The 17181-nt window shown below is 41.4% G+C and overlaps 1 protein-coding gene across 1 annotated transcript; it reads right to left on the bottom strand.

Moving 5' to 3' along the window:
- Nucleotides 1-414: 414 nt before the first annotated feature.
- On the bottom strand, nucleotides 415-16326 carry LOC116702383 (cysteine protease ATG4D-like). The gene is given in 12 exon segments (XM_032536567.1): nucleotides 415-1122; nucleotides 2899-3018; nucleotides 4126-4202; nucleotides 4319-4397; nucleotides 4473-4567; nucleotides 4570-4599; nucleotides 5930-5994; nucleotides 6088-6388; nucleotides 7741-7914; nucleotides 9856-9939; nucleotides 11890-12135; nucleotides 16152-16326. Coding segments are annotated over 11 exon segments (1389 nt in total). The 5' UTR covers nucleotides 12083-12135; nucleotides 16152-16326; the 3' UTR covers nucleotides 415-951.
- Between the last annotated feature and the right edge of the window lie 855 nt (nucleotides 16327-17181).

Below are 17181 nucleotides of genomic sequence, written 5' to 3'. Positions count from 1 at the left end.
GTGTATACTTGTGCCCCTGATTTTAACATAGGGGGTGTATACTTGTGCCCCCTGTATTTTAACATAGGGGGGTGTATACTTGTGCCCCCGTATTTAACATAGGGGGGTGTATACTTATGCCCCTGTATTTTACATAGGGGGTGTATACTTATGCCCCTGTATTTTAACATAGTGGGGTGTATACTTATGCCCCCTGTATTTTTAAGGAAGAACATTAATTTATTTGTGATACATTATTTATTCACAAAGAAAATTGGTGTCCTTAAAAGGTTGGATTTTCCTAATTTTTTTAAATCAAGGCATTAAGATCAATTTCCAAAAGATTATTTTTAATCAACTTTAACCTGGGTGGGTAAACGTATTCATATTACTATACCGTATATTTTCATGATGGTGTACAGAAAAACAAAGAAGTCTCTTCTTCATAAAGTGTTTATTCAGATAAAAAAACAGCAAAAATAATCCAGCTCATAGATTATTAGTATGTTAGGCTCCCATTTTTCCTGAAAGTGCACATTGACAACATCAGACCTCAAGTACAGCCGTACGCTTTCTGCTTCTCATGTGTGTGAGTCACATGTTTGCAGGAATCCAATTTTCCAATCCATTTAAAAGGCAGCACATCCTGTCACACAACAGACAGTGGGAGATTGTGCATCTCACAGTACTGTTTCTTGTTTGTATTCTTTTTATATTATCTCAACTAGATCAAGTAAAAAAGAAAAAGAGCATGACCTCGTATATTTGGGCTGAGATGGCAAAATAGAAAATATTCTTAAAGTCCTTCAATCCACCGTTTTTCCTCTTAAAAACAATAAATACAAATACAGACGAGAACAAAACAGCAATAAAAAAAAAAACATTGTAGTGTTGTGAATGATAACTGGCCGCTTCATTTGTCCTGTGGTTTGTTTTTGCGCTCAGTAGTTATGATTAATAATCGTCTTCGGTTCATAACAGGACGAACTCGTCCATGCTGCTGCTCGTGTCCACTCTCCTCCGCGCCGTCTTCCTCTGGATGTAGGCCGTGTTGTTAGCGGCTGCGTCGGCCGGCTCCTCCACCGGACGCTTTCCTTCTGCGAAGATAAACATGGGGTACGTCTCCGCCGATGTGGACAGAGCCTATCGGTGGGGGAGAGAGGGAGAGACAGCGGGGGCAATGACTTAACCAGTTCCTTTTTTTTTTTTTTACACTATTACGTTCTCTAACGCTGCTCTGGCCTCTGATTGGAAGAGAGCCATTTTGTGTTGTTTGTCTGTGTTTCGGGTTTGCCACCCCTGAGGGCCTGATTGTCCACAGGTGTTACCAATCCGGTCATCAGCTGGCCTGCATAAAAGCTCCTGAGTTGAAGACACCGCCCCCTTCCTCTTTTCAACTTCCTGTCGTGCTGAGAGTAGTTGGTGTAGTTAGTACTCTCTGCTGGTGCGTCTGATTTGTAACTGAATGACTTGTTTTCTGAAGCTGGTAAGGGTTCTCTGCCATTTGTTTTGATCCCCCCTTTTTCTCCTGTTTTGTGGTTAGTCAGGGAGTTTAGCATTGTGCGTTTTGGTTTTCTCAATCTGTAGCTCAGTTGCCATTTTGTTTCCAGGTAGTATGGGATTTTGTTTGTTGTTTTTGCCTTGGAGACGCTGACGTTTTTAAAGCTTCTATTTTTGGTTGGGTTACTGTTTAATACCCATTTTTGTTTATCATCAATGTGTGTATATGTTTGTATAGAAACGATGTAAATACATATGATTTACGTAATAAAACATACTTGTTATGTACTTTGACTTGTTAGTCTCTCTTCTGTTGGTTTGTGTTACGTCCTAGCTTCCCCTAGACAGTAAACGTAAGGGTCGTAACATACACCAAGGGAAGCATTTATTTCCATTCAAGAACTGGAATCACACTGAACTTAAAAATGAGTCGAATAAGTACTGCACATATCTCTTTAAGACAATGTAAAGAAATCAAAAAAATAGGTTAGATTTGGTTATTCTGGTTATACAGTTTCACCTTTCAACAGCACACAAAACCCAAGTTTGATCCAAGGCAAAATATATGGAGTTAAAAATACAATAACTGAAATAGCAATGGCATGAAAAGCACACTGAAAAATGTACATCTACATTTATTACCTAAATTATAAGCAAAGCATGCATCAAACTGAACATATACGTCAGGGGAATTAAAGCTTTTTAGTTTTGCAATAAAATGATTAAAAAGCATTTAAATGTAATACAACCTATAATGAGTTTCAAGGCAGGCAAACTCAACAATATAACCTGCCAATCTAGAACTTTAAAACTAGAAAAGAAACTAATTTACACTGAAAAATGACACACAACCTTTGAGAGACTTTCCCAATCACTTAACCAGTTCTACAAATAACATTTAGGGGGAGATGAACCGGGTCACAAGCTTATTTCCCAGATAAGAGGAACATATGATTGGGATTCAATGGGGATTTACAGTTTTACAGGCCCTTTTCAGCGTAAAATTTAAGCCACGCAACACAACAAGCGCCTGTGAGTACGGCGGCGGCTGCTACGGAAACCCAAACACGTGCGTGTAAAAACTGGATCTGGATCGGATTTTACTCAGACGCATAGATCTCGCTTTAGAAGTACTCATTAAGTCAGTAGAAGGCTATACAGTAGGGTTGAATATTAAGTTCTTGGAGGGCCTTCTGTGACTAATTTTGGGATACAATGGTTCAGGAGAAAGCTCCAAGCAGCAATACAGGAGGCCAAGGAATCAGGTACTGTGCAGGTTTTTTGTGCTATGCAAGTACAAAATAAATACAGATTCACACAGATCTTTTTAAACAAATCAAAGCTACACAGCAGCATGTTAACAAGGCAATGACATGACAATATTCCATGAACGGAGACCCAAATAACTCCATCACATACCTCAGTAACAGCTGTGCACAGGGACTCAAACTCCTTCTGGCCTTTAGCATAGAATCCTATAGTGCAGCTGGGATCCATGCGAGAGAAAGACATTTTCCTGGGATATTTACAGTGAAACGACTGCAAGCAGAAGAAAGAAAAAAAGAATACTTCATATCAGGAAAAGGTCTCCTTAGATTCAGGGAAAATATTCCTGTAAGGTCTGACGTGGATGTTATTGATTCAAGACTTATACTTGTGAGGTTTTTAGTCATCCATAGATACAGTATCCAGGGAAAGGTTAAACCCAAAAGGCAACTAGACTTGGTTAAAAGATTAAGATCTGAGAGACGTAACGTCTTCCGAGTCCAGTAGCCCTTTAAGTGCTCATATAATGCCTCTTTTCAGGTTCATAATTGTATTTAAAGGTTTTATCATATAAGGTTTAATTTTCAGAAAACACCAAATTGACAGTACTGCACATTGCTGCAGCTCCTCTTTTCACCGTGTGTTGAGCTCTCTGTTTTAGCTACAGAGTGAGACATCTCACTTCTGTTCAATCTTTGTTGGGAGTCGCACATGCTCAGTACCTTGGTAAGGACTACTAGCCAGTCAGAAGCAGAGTATGAGGGCCCTGACAGTACCTAGGTAAGGACTACTAGCCAGTCAGAAGCAGAGTATGAGGGCCCTGACAGTACCTAGGTAAGGACTACTAGCCAGTCAGAAGCAGAGTATGAGGGCCCTGACAGTACACTAGGTAAGGACTATAGCCAGTCAGAAGCAGAGTCATGAGGGCGTGCTATGCTAGCAGCTAGGTGAGCATTAGACGTGTCTCTGAAGTAAAGGCTGGACAACAACAGAGTTGTTTGGAGCAGTTTGTGAACAGCGTTTTGGAGATGGTACGTCCCTTTGGGGGGGGGGGGGGGGGGGGACTTTGGGCTTTTTTACTTTTACATTGAACCCTTCCCTGGATTTCTATTAACGATTCCCAAGAAAGTACTCCCGTAGTTGCGAGAAACAACATGGAAAGATTGTATAGTAGTTTTTTTTTCATTCTTTTTTTTTATTTTTTTAAATCGGGCATTATAAATGCCAGTACCAATAGATCGGGAAATAGCTAATATCGACCCGCCGATATATCGCTCTAAGGTAAACCCTGAGAAACCACTGGTTTACGAGACTGAGCACAGCCGTCCCCGGACAAAAGAAACCAGAAAGCAGAAGAGAATAAAAACCACTTCCTCCTACCTCCAAGGGAAAGTTCTCCTTTGTGATATCCACTGCTGGCCGGCAGTAATGAGGGTCCAAGTACAGCAGATGGTCCTCTTTTAGAGCCCAGCAGGGCCAGAGAGAAAAAAAGAAAGAAAAAAAAGACAGCGTGAAAGAGCCGGCATCAAACAGCTGCGCACAGCGATTATGACGTACACTGCCCTGCACATACCCTGGAAACCCACGAAGAACAAAGAGTGCTTGGGTTTGCCCCCGATGATTCCTACGCAGCACTGCAGGGTCAGGAGCTTCTACGGGAGAGAAGGAGGAGTGGGTTGTGGGCTCGGTTCTTACACACTGGGGTGACTGCATTACATATTGTTTACTTTGACACAGGGGATGTAGGAGGGATTGAGATCCTGTCCTCCGAGTCGCACGGGGACCAGGATGATGACGGACCGCCAGGGCTGGGGGGGGGGCGCTCACACAGCCCCTTCACGTCTTCCAAGTAGACTGAACACATAGGAGGGAAGAGAAGAGACACGCGGACACGTTGTTTTAAAATTAAAGTTCATCTAAATTTAAGTTCAAAAGAGCACCACCAACAGAGTAAGTTACTACGACAGATGATGCTGCATTCTCTCTGATTTTAATAATAATAAATAATAATAATTTTATTGATCCCCTATGGGGAAATTACTTTGTTACATGTATAAACACACGGGCCTCACACACACACACACCCCACACCACACACACACACACACACACACACACACACACACACACACACACACACACACACACACACACACACACACACACACACACACACACACACACACACCACACACAACACACACACACACACCCACACACCACCTTGAGCGGTTGGGAGTGGGGGGTTCCGAGCCTTGCTCAAGAGCACCTTTACAGTGCCCAGGAGGTGAACTGGCATTTCTCTAGCTACCAGTCCACACTCTGTGCTTTGGTTTATACGGGGATTTGAACCAGAAACCCTCCGGGTCCCAACCCCAACTTTCTATGGAAGTGTGGTGTGTGTGTGGGTGTGGTGTGTGTGTGTGTGTGTGGTGTGTGTGTGGGTGGTGTGGTGTGTGTGTGTGTGGGTGTGTGTTGGGGTGTGGGGTGAGACACAAAACAGGGGGACATGGGAGTCCTCCGCCAAAAAAGAAAGTTGTCTGTTAGAATCATTTGCTGCATTTTCAACATAGGTTTAGAGACTATGAGGATAGAAAATCCAGAAAATAATGAAGTTTGTCATAATGATAATTCTTCCAGAAAGAATAGTACTAAACTAGATTAAGAAAAAGACGTTCTTTAAATTTTTACTTACTTTATTGTTTCTTTATTGTCTTTCTTTATTGTTTAAAAATATGGGCTGATCAACGAGACATTTTATAAAATATATATAAATAATATCAAATTAATTGAAAGTGAGGGGGGGACAAACTGGATTTGAAAAAGTGGTGGTGTGTGTGTGTGTTGTGTGGTGGGTGTGTGTGTGTGTGTGTGTGTGTGGTGTGGGTGTGTGTGTGTGTGGTGTGTGTGTGGTGTGTGACCCCCCCCGTCCCTAGTGGAAATAACACCCTAGTCTGCACCAACTGACCTTGGTTCACAAACTGCTCTCTACTTCCAACTCTCTACGTAAAAGACCCCAATTCCAGCTTTCCTCAGTAACACAGAAGAAGAATTTGGAAATAATCACAAAGCCCTCGGCCGTTGTTTGAACAGCTGTGGGGGGAAACTCTCCGTTTCTGAGCACAGCTGCGTTTGCTTCGCCCTTCAGAAAATAGAAAATCTGGCGAAAAACGAAATTACTCACTGGTGCAATCTTGTGCAACGTACACGACTAGATTGGGAAGGTCGGCGGACGCTGCCACGGCTTTCCTGAAACAAAATGAAAATGGACCGTGGGATGGAACATCTGGACCCACCCTGGTCGGGGTAATTACACTGGAACCTCACGGCTTTGGGACTCACCGGAGGATGTGTGCCGCCATGGACGGTCCGTACCAGTCCCCGGCTTTCTTCCCTGAGCTTTTGCCCAACTCCACCAGCTGGTGTATCCCGAAAGGGGCGGTGGGGTGGTCTGCAAACCATGACACCACCCTCCTGTGTGTGGCCTCCATGGGTCGGTCCAGGAGGGAACCCAGGCTCAGTTTTCGGCCCCTTTTTTTGGGCCCTTCCTTTGCATCCGCCACACGCTCGGCGCCGTCTGAGGGCACGTCCATGTCGTCTTTCACCGCGTGGTGGTCATGGTGACTGGCAGACCAAGTCCAGCCTAAAGATGATGTAAAGATACAGCAATATGAGTATTATACAATACTGCAAGCTGAACTGGTACAGATTTGCGTTTTTGCCGTTTCAATCAAACTACTGGGGGGGTGGGGTGTGTGGTGTGTGTGTGTGTGTGTTGTGTGTGTGTGTGTGTGTGTGTGGTGTGTGTGTGTGTGTGTGTGTGTGTGTGTGTGTGTGTGTGTGTGTGTGTGTGTGGTGTGAGAGAATGTGCTACGTTTAGGCATAGGTAATATTTGTGGCACTCACCATTCTGGTTGTAGGATGAGCAATATCTGGTAGATATCTGGTAGGGCACTGATGCAATATTTTATTTTGTTATGGTATTGTGAAATTTTGCGTTGGCCAATACATAAGTTATGGGGGGGGGGGGGGATAACCAGACGCCTCCCGATATATCATCACTAATCATACTTATGCCACGATACAATAGTATTGCGATTTTAAACATATTGCAATATTCTGCGATATATTGCAATTTATAACCTTTTTTCCAACTTTCCCAATTTCAAATGACGTCCCCAAAAGGAAACTTATCAACATGTGTTTTATCTAAAAAGAAACATACTCGGTTTGCTATCTTACTTTGATTTTATTGCTTAAAAATAGGATTGTCCAGCAGACAAACTGACCAACACATATATAATAATATAATAATAATAATATATTGATACTCGCCGTCTGTGTATCAATTTTTTCCCCTCACCCCTAATAAGTTACTGACAGCCCGATTTAACGGGAAATGTGCAATCTGGCAAGAATTAAAGCCATAGTGAGTAGTATACCTTTTATTTGAAGCCAATTTACATTCATTCTGTACCTTCTGCTCATTTCCTGCTGTTTGCCTGTTTGTTTGTGTGTTTACTTGTTTGTTTGTTTGTTTTTGATTTTACTGTCGGAAATAAATAAAGTATTATCTATGTTCATAATGTTCATACTGTTCATATTGTAATATAATAACATAATACTATTTATCCCAGTATCCTTTGCACTATGCTCCACATTTAAATAATTTTTATTGAACTCTTCATTGCACTCATGCCTCTATATTGTTTCTGTTTAGAGTGTGTATATATTGTGTTTATATTAGTGTGTATATTTTGTTTTGGTTGTTTTTGTATGTGTAAGCACAGTGAGCGCAACGATGCTCCAAACAAAAACTCCTCGCATGTGTCCTCATACCTGGCAAACAAAGCTGATTCTGACTCTGTCCTAATCTAATCTAGTTCCTGTCGCGCCCTCCAGGAAGTCTAAGTAACGGCAACAACACTGTCGGCGCGTCGGCGTGATACAAGCCCCCTGTGATCAGACAGCGACGTGGCAGCGTTGTGGTGTCACCTGGCGGCATCAGGTGCAGGAGCAGGCCCCGGGCCAGCAGCGTCTGCCCCGTGCGTAGAACACAACCCCAGCCGCTGTCGCTGGTCAGGGAGCAGCCCGCCAGCTGAGGGAAACCCCGTCTGTACGTCAACCACAGCAGGGACGCGAAGGAGCGGCGGAAACGCTCCCTCTCCTCTGAAACAGGGACACAACTGGAATTAAATAAATCTCCCCCCTGCCTTGGGTTTAGAATCACATGAAAGAGACTATGTCAGGAGGTACAGCTGTTTGTTTCCGACATTATAATGTATATATGTATATATTATGTTATATATTATATAAGGATCCCTACAGAGAAAGACTTTTTTGTTTAACCAGAACAGCCCCAAAATCATCACTAAACTCCATTTAAATAAACCGAACGTTTATCATCGTAAAACACACTTCAATAAAGTCAAAAAAACAATATAAAACAGTCAAAAGTCGTCTTGGTTCGTCACTTCACTGTTTCAACAATCACCACTCTAGTTTGTTTAAAGACCACATATTATGCTCATTTGCAGGCTCATAATTGTATTTTTAGGTTGCACCAGAATAGGTTTACATGGTTTAATTTTAAAAACACACTATATTTGTGTTGTAGTGCACATGGCTGCAGCTCCTCTTTTCACCCTGTGTGTTGAGCTCTCTGTTTTAGCTACAGAGTGAGACATCTCACTTCTGTTCAATCTTTGTTGGGAGTCACACATACTCAGTTGCTAGGTAAGGACTACTAGCCAGTCAGAAGCAGAGTATGAGGGCCCTGACAGTACCTAGGTAAGGACTACTAGCCAGTCAGAAGCAGAGTATGAGGGCCCTGACAGTACTAGGTAAGGACTACTAGCCAGTCAGAAGCAGAGTATGAGGCGTCCCTGACAGTACCTAGGTAAGGACTACTAGCCAGTCAGAAGCAGAGTATGAGGGTACCCTGACAGTACCTAGGTAAGGACTACTAGCCAGTCAGGAGCAGAGTAGAGGGGTACCTGACAGTACCTAGGTAAGGACTACTAGCCAGTCAGAAGCAGAGTATGAGGGCCCTGACAGTACCTAGGTAAGGACTACTAGCCAGTCAGAAGCAGAGTATGAGGGCCCTGACAGTACCTAGGTAAGGACTACTAGCAGTCAGAAGCAGAGTATGAGGGCCCTGACAGTACCTAGGTAAGGACTACTAGCCAGTCAGAAGCAGAGTATGAGGGCCCTGACAGTACCTCGGTAAGGACTACTAGCCAGTCAGAAGCAGAGTATGAGGGCCCTGACAGTACCTAGGTAAGGACTACTAGCCAGTCAGAAGCAGAGGACGAAGGCGCCCTGACAGTACTAGGTAAGGACTACTAGCCAGTCAGGAGCAGAGTATGAGGGGTCCTGACAGTACCTAGGTAAGGACTACTAGCCAGTCAGAAGCAGAGTATGAGGGCCCTGACAGTACCTAGGTAAGGACTACTAGCCAGTCAGAAGCAGAGTATGAGGGCGTGCCATGCTAGCAGCTAGGCGAGCATCATAACGTGTGTTACAAAGTGACGCACGTTCGTCTCTGAAGTAAAGAATGGACTATAATAGAGCTGTTTGGAGCAGTTTGTGAACACTGTTTTCTGTTGGAGATGTTAAGTCCCTTTGGGGTGGAATCTGGGCTTTTTCACTTTTAAAACTATAACGTGCACAAAAATGATATATAACACACTAAAGGAAAAGGAAAAACGTCAAAAAGCATAATATGAGCACTTTAAAATAAACCCATAATTCACTCATTTAGGTGTGAAAACACGCTAAAAGTACTGTTTATTTAAATGGAGTCTGGTGAGTTCGGTGATTTTGAGGGGTGTTTCATGTTAAACAAAAAGGATTTTACTCCTTAACCAAAAGGTCCATCTCTGTAGGGATCCTTTCCATAACGTCGTCAGACACTAAGAATAATAATCTGAGCCTCTCAGTGGCAGAAACAGAACTTTTAGTGGACGAAAATTGAAGGTGCACAATCGCCCGTTAACGTCACGTTGCTCTACTTTACATTTTTTAACACTGGATCGTTGAGCCCAGATCAGTTACTTAAGGACACAAATGCATGGAAGAAATACCCAAATGAGCCTTTTAAGGCCTCACCATGATCCTTGAGCTCGTAGGATTGTCCCAACATGATCACTGGACATCTCCTGCTGAACTTGGATTTCTGCTTTAAGGACCAGCCTGAATCATTAAAAGGGAAAGAGAAAGAGATTCATCTCACACACCAAAAGAGAACCAACTGATCTGTTCTCATCACACAGTAACAACATAGTCTGGATATTTTGGATACTTTCCAGGACAAAGCCTGAACACACTGTAAAGATTTACATAGAATACATTTAAGGCAGGGGTCTTCAACGTTTTACAGGCCAAGGACCCCCAAACTGATGGCGAGATGGAGCGGGGACACCCTTTTTATATATGTTGTATAAAATGGTGTTATATCAAACTGGTCCTATAGTGCCATGTGTAAATGTACCTTGTTATTGTGCATTCAATACTAAGATACTCAAATAATACACAGGTTCATATATTCATGCATTGATGACTGAAAGACATCTTCTGCCTCCATTTATCTGTTTACTACAGTGTGTTGAGTTCATGTTAATGTGTATTTAAAGACATTTCAATTAGTGGAAAAAATTGCAGGGGGGGGGGGGGTATAAAAAAAAAGTCAAATCAACCAAAACTTCCGCGACCCCCATGCAGTACCTCCGCGGACCCCCTGTTATTCTTTAACTGGGACGTTACTTTCTAACTGGGGCGTTACTCTCTAACTGGGACGTTACTACTCTCTAACTGGGACGTTACTCTCTAACTGGGACGTTACTTGGGACGTTACTACTCTCTAACTGGGACGTTACTACTCTCTAACTGGGACATTACTCTCTAACTGGGACGTTACTTGGGACGTTACTACTCTCTAACTGGGACGTTACTACTATCTAACTGGGACGTTACTACTCTCTAACTGGGACGTTACTACTCTCTAACTGGGACGTTACTCTCTAACTGGGACGTTACTCTCTAACTGGGACGTTACTTGGGACGTTACTACTCTCTAACTGGGACGTTACTACTCTCTAACTGGGACGTTACTACTCTCTAACTGGGACGTTACTACTATCTAACTGGGACGTTACTACTCTCTAACTGGGACGTTACTACTCTCTAACTGGGACGTTACTACTATCTAACTGGGACGTTACTACTCTCTAACTTGGGACGTTACTACTCTCTAACTGGGACGTTACTAACTGGGACGTTACTCTCTAAGTGGGACGTTACTCTCTAAGTGGGACGTTACTCTCTAAGTGGGACGTTACTCTCTAAGTGGGACGTTACTCTCTAACTGGGACGTTACTAACTGGGACGTTACTCTCTAACTGGGACGTTACTCTCTAACTGGGACGTTACTAACTGGGACGTTACTAACTGGGACGTTACTCCCTAACTGGGACGTTACTCTCTAACTGGGACGTTACTCTCTAACACAGAAGAAAGTCGTAGCGTTTGTGATGCAGTCGGCTCGTAAAATTAAATGTGAACCAAAGTCACTTAAAAAAAACAAAAAAGCAAGTTATTTAAAAATTAAATTTTTAAATAATTAAAGCGATTTTATAACAGCAGGCCGACTATGTAGCCAGTTAAAATAGCCCATGTTAGTGTGTACCAGTTTGTAGGGGTGCACGATTCAGAAAATGGCACGATCCGATTAGATATAAAATTTTTAGGCTGATGATTCGATTAAAAAAACAAAAAAAACGACTCAGTGTTTACATGTAGTTACGTGTCCCATGTGATAGTAAAAACACAATAAATATGAATGAGATTTTTGGAATTCTATGAATCAATTTTCAATCGGTAGAGCTTGATTCAATTCACAAATAAGAATCGATTTTTTTTTTTGCACACCCCTACCAGGTTGCAGACTTTTGGGCAACAGCTCCTTTTCTGCCAATGCTCCCCCTCTGGAACAGTCCACCACTCCACATCCGCTCCCCCCCATCCCCGTCCATGTCCAGAAAGCACCTCAAAACACTTCTTCTCACGGACCTACTCTGTAAAGTGTCTTAAGATAACTCCTGTTGTGATTTGACACCGTTAATGAAAGTGAACTGTGAAACCGACCATATTTGACACTGTTCCACGCTGAGATGAACTTGGACTTGAGTTGGCCTCGGTCCTCCGTCTCCAGGTCCTGCCGGCTCACTGCCGGGCCCGGAGGATTGGCAGAATCAGACGAGAGGAAGAGCCAGTCGTCCATTAGGTCGTCTGTCGGGGACGGGCCCTCGCTGCCAGCTGAGGACGCGTCGGGATTCATGACAACCGGGGACGGCCGAGACCAGAGGAACTGCTCCTTGTCTCCATGTCCACCTACGGAGACATTAAAGGAACATTACACAACATCTCCCCCGGGACTGATGCTTCATTGCTAAACCACAGTAAAGTCAGTAATTCTCCATGACGGTGAGTAGAAAGGGAAACCATGTGACTGCATCCTGTGACTTCAGGAATTTCAGAAATGTCAAGGGGGGGGGGGCGGAGCTACGAGCCCTTTATCACCCACGTATGCCTGCTCTATCTAAAACCTCAGCATGGTAGATCCAGTAGTCACATATTCACAATACGAGCAGATACATGAGTATTGTGTATGTATATGCCAGTAGTGTCATCAGTGGGTGTTGACCCCCCCCCCCGCCAAGTAAAAAGCCAAAGTAGGAATGGGCAATATATCAACGTTATATATCGATACTGTGATATGAGACTAGATATCGTTTTAGATTTTGGATATCGTGATATGGCACAAGTGTCTTTTCCTGGTTTTAAAGGCGGCATTACAGTAAAGTGATGTCCTTTTCTGAACTTACCAGGCTGCCATTTTTTATTATTTGCCTTTACCCATTTAGTCATTAAATCCTCATTAGTTATGAGTATTTATCCAAAATATCATTGGTTAACTATTTTGTGAAAGCCCCGATACTCAACCCTACATTATCGATATCGAGGTGTTTGGTCCAAAATATCGGGATATTTGATTTTCTCCATATCGCCCAGCTCTACGCCGAAGGCATCACCGTATCGTACATTAAGTCCTCGTTTTCTTGCCCCCCCCCCGTCAGAGAACGCTTGTTGAATAGAGAACAAAAAAAAAAAAGAATGGTGGTCAATGGGGAAAGAAACTATTTTCTGGTCCTGATCATCTTCTGCCTTGGATTGCACACAGATGATGTTTTTCAAAATAAAAAATTATTTTACATGTCAAGAATTTGTCGCAGGATAGTTAAGTAAAATGCTTTGGGGAAAATACGTAATTAGACGGACTTCAAGTCCAAGTTGCTTATCTGACGTTTAATTTACACACATCATTTGTGAAAAGGCACGGCACAATTTGAGCCGGACCAAAATAATAATTATTATCTCTCCATTGACTCTCGTTATATATTTTTTCAGAAAGATAGGTCCCATGGACAGGAAGTAGAAGGGCGGGACTTCGGCTCTCTAGGATTTAAAATGGACTTCACATGACATTTTATTTTTTTGTGCTTTCCAGGTTTTTGAGTTTGTCGATATTTTTCGGGTTGACATTCTTTTCCCGCCCTTTTTTCTGTGGTTTTTTTTGGGACACTTTAAGTTTTTTGGGACATATTTTCCAATGTTTTTATTCCGGTTTTTGATGCTTTTTTGACTTTACTTTAACGCCTCTTGATGTTTTTCACAGCTTTTTTCTTTCGACAAAACTAATTTCAATCATTCAAATATTTGTTCTTATATATGTATTCCTATTATTTTTATTTAATGTGTATTGTATGTATGTATGTATGTATGTATGTATGTATGTATGTATGTATGTATGTATGTATGTATGTATGTATGTATTGTATGTATGTATATTGTATCCTAGTATTTCATTTATATTCTGTGCTGTGTGACTGATGTATGTTTGCTGCTATAATACTATAATTTCCCATTTTTTGGGGCTTAATAAATATCTATCTATCTATCTATCTAGCTCTCTATCTATCCATCTATCCATCTATCTCTCTATCTATCTATCCATCCATCTATCCATCTATCTATCTATCCATCTCTCTATCCATCTCTCTATCCATCTCTCTATCCATCTCTCTAGCTCTCTCTAGCTCTCTCTCTCTATCTATCTATCCATCTATCTATCTCTCTATCTATCTATCTATCCATCCATCTATCCATCTCTCTATCCATCTCTCTATCCATCTCTCTATCCATCTCTCTATCCATCTCTCTAGCTCTCTCTCTCTCTATCTATCCATCTATCCATCTATCTATCCATCTATCTATCCATCTATCCCTCTAGCTCTCTCTCTATCTATCTATCCATCTATCTATCTATCCATCTCTCTATCCATCTCTCTAGCTCTCTATCTATCTATCCATCTATCTATCTCTCTATCTATCTAGCTCTCTATCTATCTATCTATCCATCTCTCTATCCATCTCTCTATCCATCTCTCTATCCATCTCTCTATCCATCTCTCTAGCTCTCTCTCTCTCTCTATCTATCCATCTATCTATCCATCTATCCCTCTAGCTCTCTCTATCCATCTATCTATCCATCTCTCTATCCATCTCTCTATCTATCTATCTATCCATCCATCTCTCTATCTATCTATCTCTCTATCTATCTATCTATCTATCCATCTATCTGTCCATCCATCCATCCATCCGTCTATATATCTATCTATCTATCTATCTATCTATCTATCTATCTATCTATCCGTCTATCTATCTATCCATCCATCCATCCATCCATCCATCCATCGTGTATAGGGGCCAGTAAAAATGGACTTTGGGAAGGATGGAGTTTTTTTTCCACTTGTCCGACGTGAAAGAAAAAACCTTAACGTTGACCCGTGAAAAGTATTCAGGTTTTTTACACAAGCAGTGCTGACAGAAAATCCATCGCTCATTGGCAACTCTGTTAACCATGTCTCCATTGTTTTGGTAACTTATAACAATGAAATTTAACTTCTTTAACTTTTTGGTTAGACAGCTATAGACCTTTGCAATGAAATTCCATTGCTAGGCAACAGCCATGCCTAGCAATGGCCAATCACATACACTGCAACAGGAAATCCACTTAGGTCCATTCATAGAAAGTTTGTTTACATCTGTGAAAAAAGGTCTGTAGGACAAAATGGTGACCTTTGTCCTTTTTGACGTGTGACCACACAATATTAATTACTTTAAATGAATTTAAAAAGCACACAACGTTCTAGCATATATATAATAATATATATATATATATATATATATATATATATATATATATATATATATGTTTAATTACTGCAGATTAAATGCTAACTATTTAACCCTCGTGTGTTGGTCAGGTCTGTGGGGCCCGTTTTTAATGCTGGCTTAAATAATTATTATTATATATAATGGCTCATTTTCTGGGAAGAACATAAAAAAATAACTCATTTTCAACGGTAAATGGCAAATATGAACCATAAATGATGTATATCCTTGGTAATTGAGCTAAAGTAAAGATCTGTTGAGTATTTTTACATATATTGTTATGGCTGATTTAAAAGCCTATTATAAGGTCGGTCCAAAATATGAACACAACACAATTATATAAGTTATAAGTGAGTATACGACAGTGACAGCGTGCAAAAAGCATAAACTGTAGGCTACCTTTTAATAACACAAAGACAGGATATAACAAATGTAATATAACTCGTTTTAACTCGATGTTTTACGAACGTTTTCAACAAAACCGTCTCATCCAACTGCTGGTTATGCTGCATTCAAGTACTGTGGGAAAAATGGAACTTCCCGACTAGGCCGAGGTGGCGTCATGTTACGCAGCAACATTAAGGACGAAAGTAAATGTTAGCTGAATGCTAAAAGTTTGGAAGCCTATTAATTGACATATTTCTTGTTATATAAATTGCTCACGTTATTTGTAACATGGGTTTACAGGTTGTAAACGTTACTTGCTGTTAACCTAGAGTAAGTTAGAGTAATTAGACACTGTTTTATTAGCATAAACCTGACAACAAGTCAGGTAGCTAACGTTAAAGCAAAATCTTTGAGTGGTTTTAGGGAATGTAACGGGTGCAGCAACAAGCCTGGGGTTAAAAAAAAAAATCACTAGTAAAGCTTCATATTGGAGCTAAATACAGGACCCAAACTGTGCAATTAAATACAACACGTTTGTTTTCTACATTACGACACGAACACGAAGAAATCGGTAGAACATAGATTTTTCCAACCATCGGAGCAGCACTTGAATGCAGCATTGTCGTATTTCAGTTCCAGGTATCCAAGTTCATACTCCCGTCTCCTCGCAACAAAACTCCGAGAAGTTATCGTGACATTGTTAATGAATGACATTCGTATTTTACCTTCATTCGGGCATCCTCAAAGTGGTTCCTTTAATCCGAGCAAGCCACTTAATGAGTTTAACTCGTCTGTTTTCGTTTTTGGATCAAAACAATCTCCGCTCGCTCTTCGAGAACAGGAAATCTGAGAAAATGAGCTGCACTCACTTCCTGTTTAGGCCCGTCACTGGTTGGTAGGGCTGTGATTGGTTAACAGCGGACCAATGGTAAAGCTCCCCACACAAAAACGTACATGGCGCTTTGACGCTTTGTGTGTGTGTGTGTGTGTGTGTGTGTGTGTGTGTGTGTGTGTGTGTGTGTGTGTGTGTGTGTGTTGTGTGTGTGTGTGTGTGTGTGTGGGTGTGAATACCGTATAAATATACAAAAAGAAGACTAAAAACGATCTCTTTCTCTGCGTTTTATTACATTTCTGCACTATGGGCTTTTTTTGCATTGTTGTTTTTTTTGTTTTGGTTTTTACAACAGTGGCTAATAAATATGTAGCGATGTTTTTAAAGGACAACAGCAATGAGAGAAAGTTGTTGCTGTAACTCAAGAAATCAAACACTTGGACAAAGATGGACACGACAGCAACATCACAACGTCAGACATCAGGAATGGGCGTCAACGCGGCACACCGCAGGGCCGCGACACGGATTTTGGTAGATACCTCAGCCTAAAATGTAAAATTTATAAATAACTCACTTCAGTAGCAAAACATAAATTCACTAACTGATGACATGTAAAAACATTTAATACATAAATAAAAAAAGTTTAAGAAATAGAGTAGAAAAACAATCAAATAAATACTAAAAAAAACCAAACATTTGACACAAAATAAAGTGCAATTTTCTCACATCACACGGGGGAAAAAAACACAGATCCAACATTGGGATGATGTCTGAAGAGCTCAGACCGAACAACCCGTCTGGAATTGATCTGAACGGGTTCATCAACAAAATAATTATGCATATCCGAATAATAATGTAAGAAATGGAAAGATCCCCAGGCAAAATGTGTGGGCCTTCCCTGCTTTCCCTTCTTTCTCTGCCCC

This window comes from Etheostoma spectabile, chromosome 15, assembly GCF_008692095.1.
Source record: "Etheostoma spectabile isolate EspeVRDwgs_2016 chromosome 15, UIUC_Espe_1.0, whole genome shotgun sequence".
Classification (NCBI taxonomy): Eukaryota; Metazoa; Chordata; class Actinopteri; order Perciformes; family Percidae; genus Etheostoma; species Etheostoma spectabile.
Note: the sequence above shows the minus strand (reverse complement) of the source record. Positions and strands in the feature narration are given on the sequence as shown.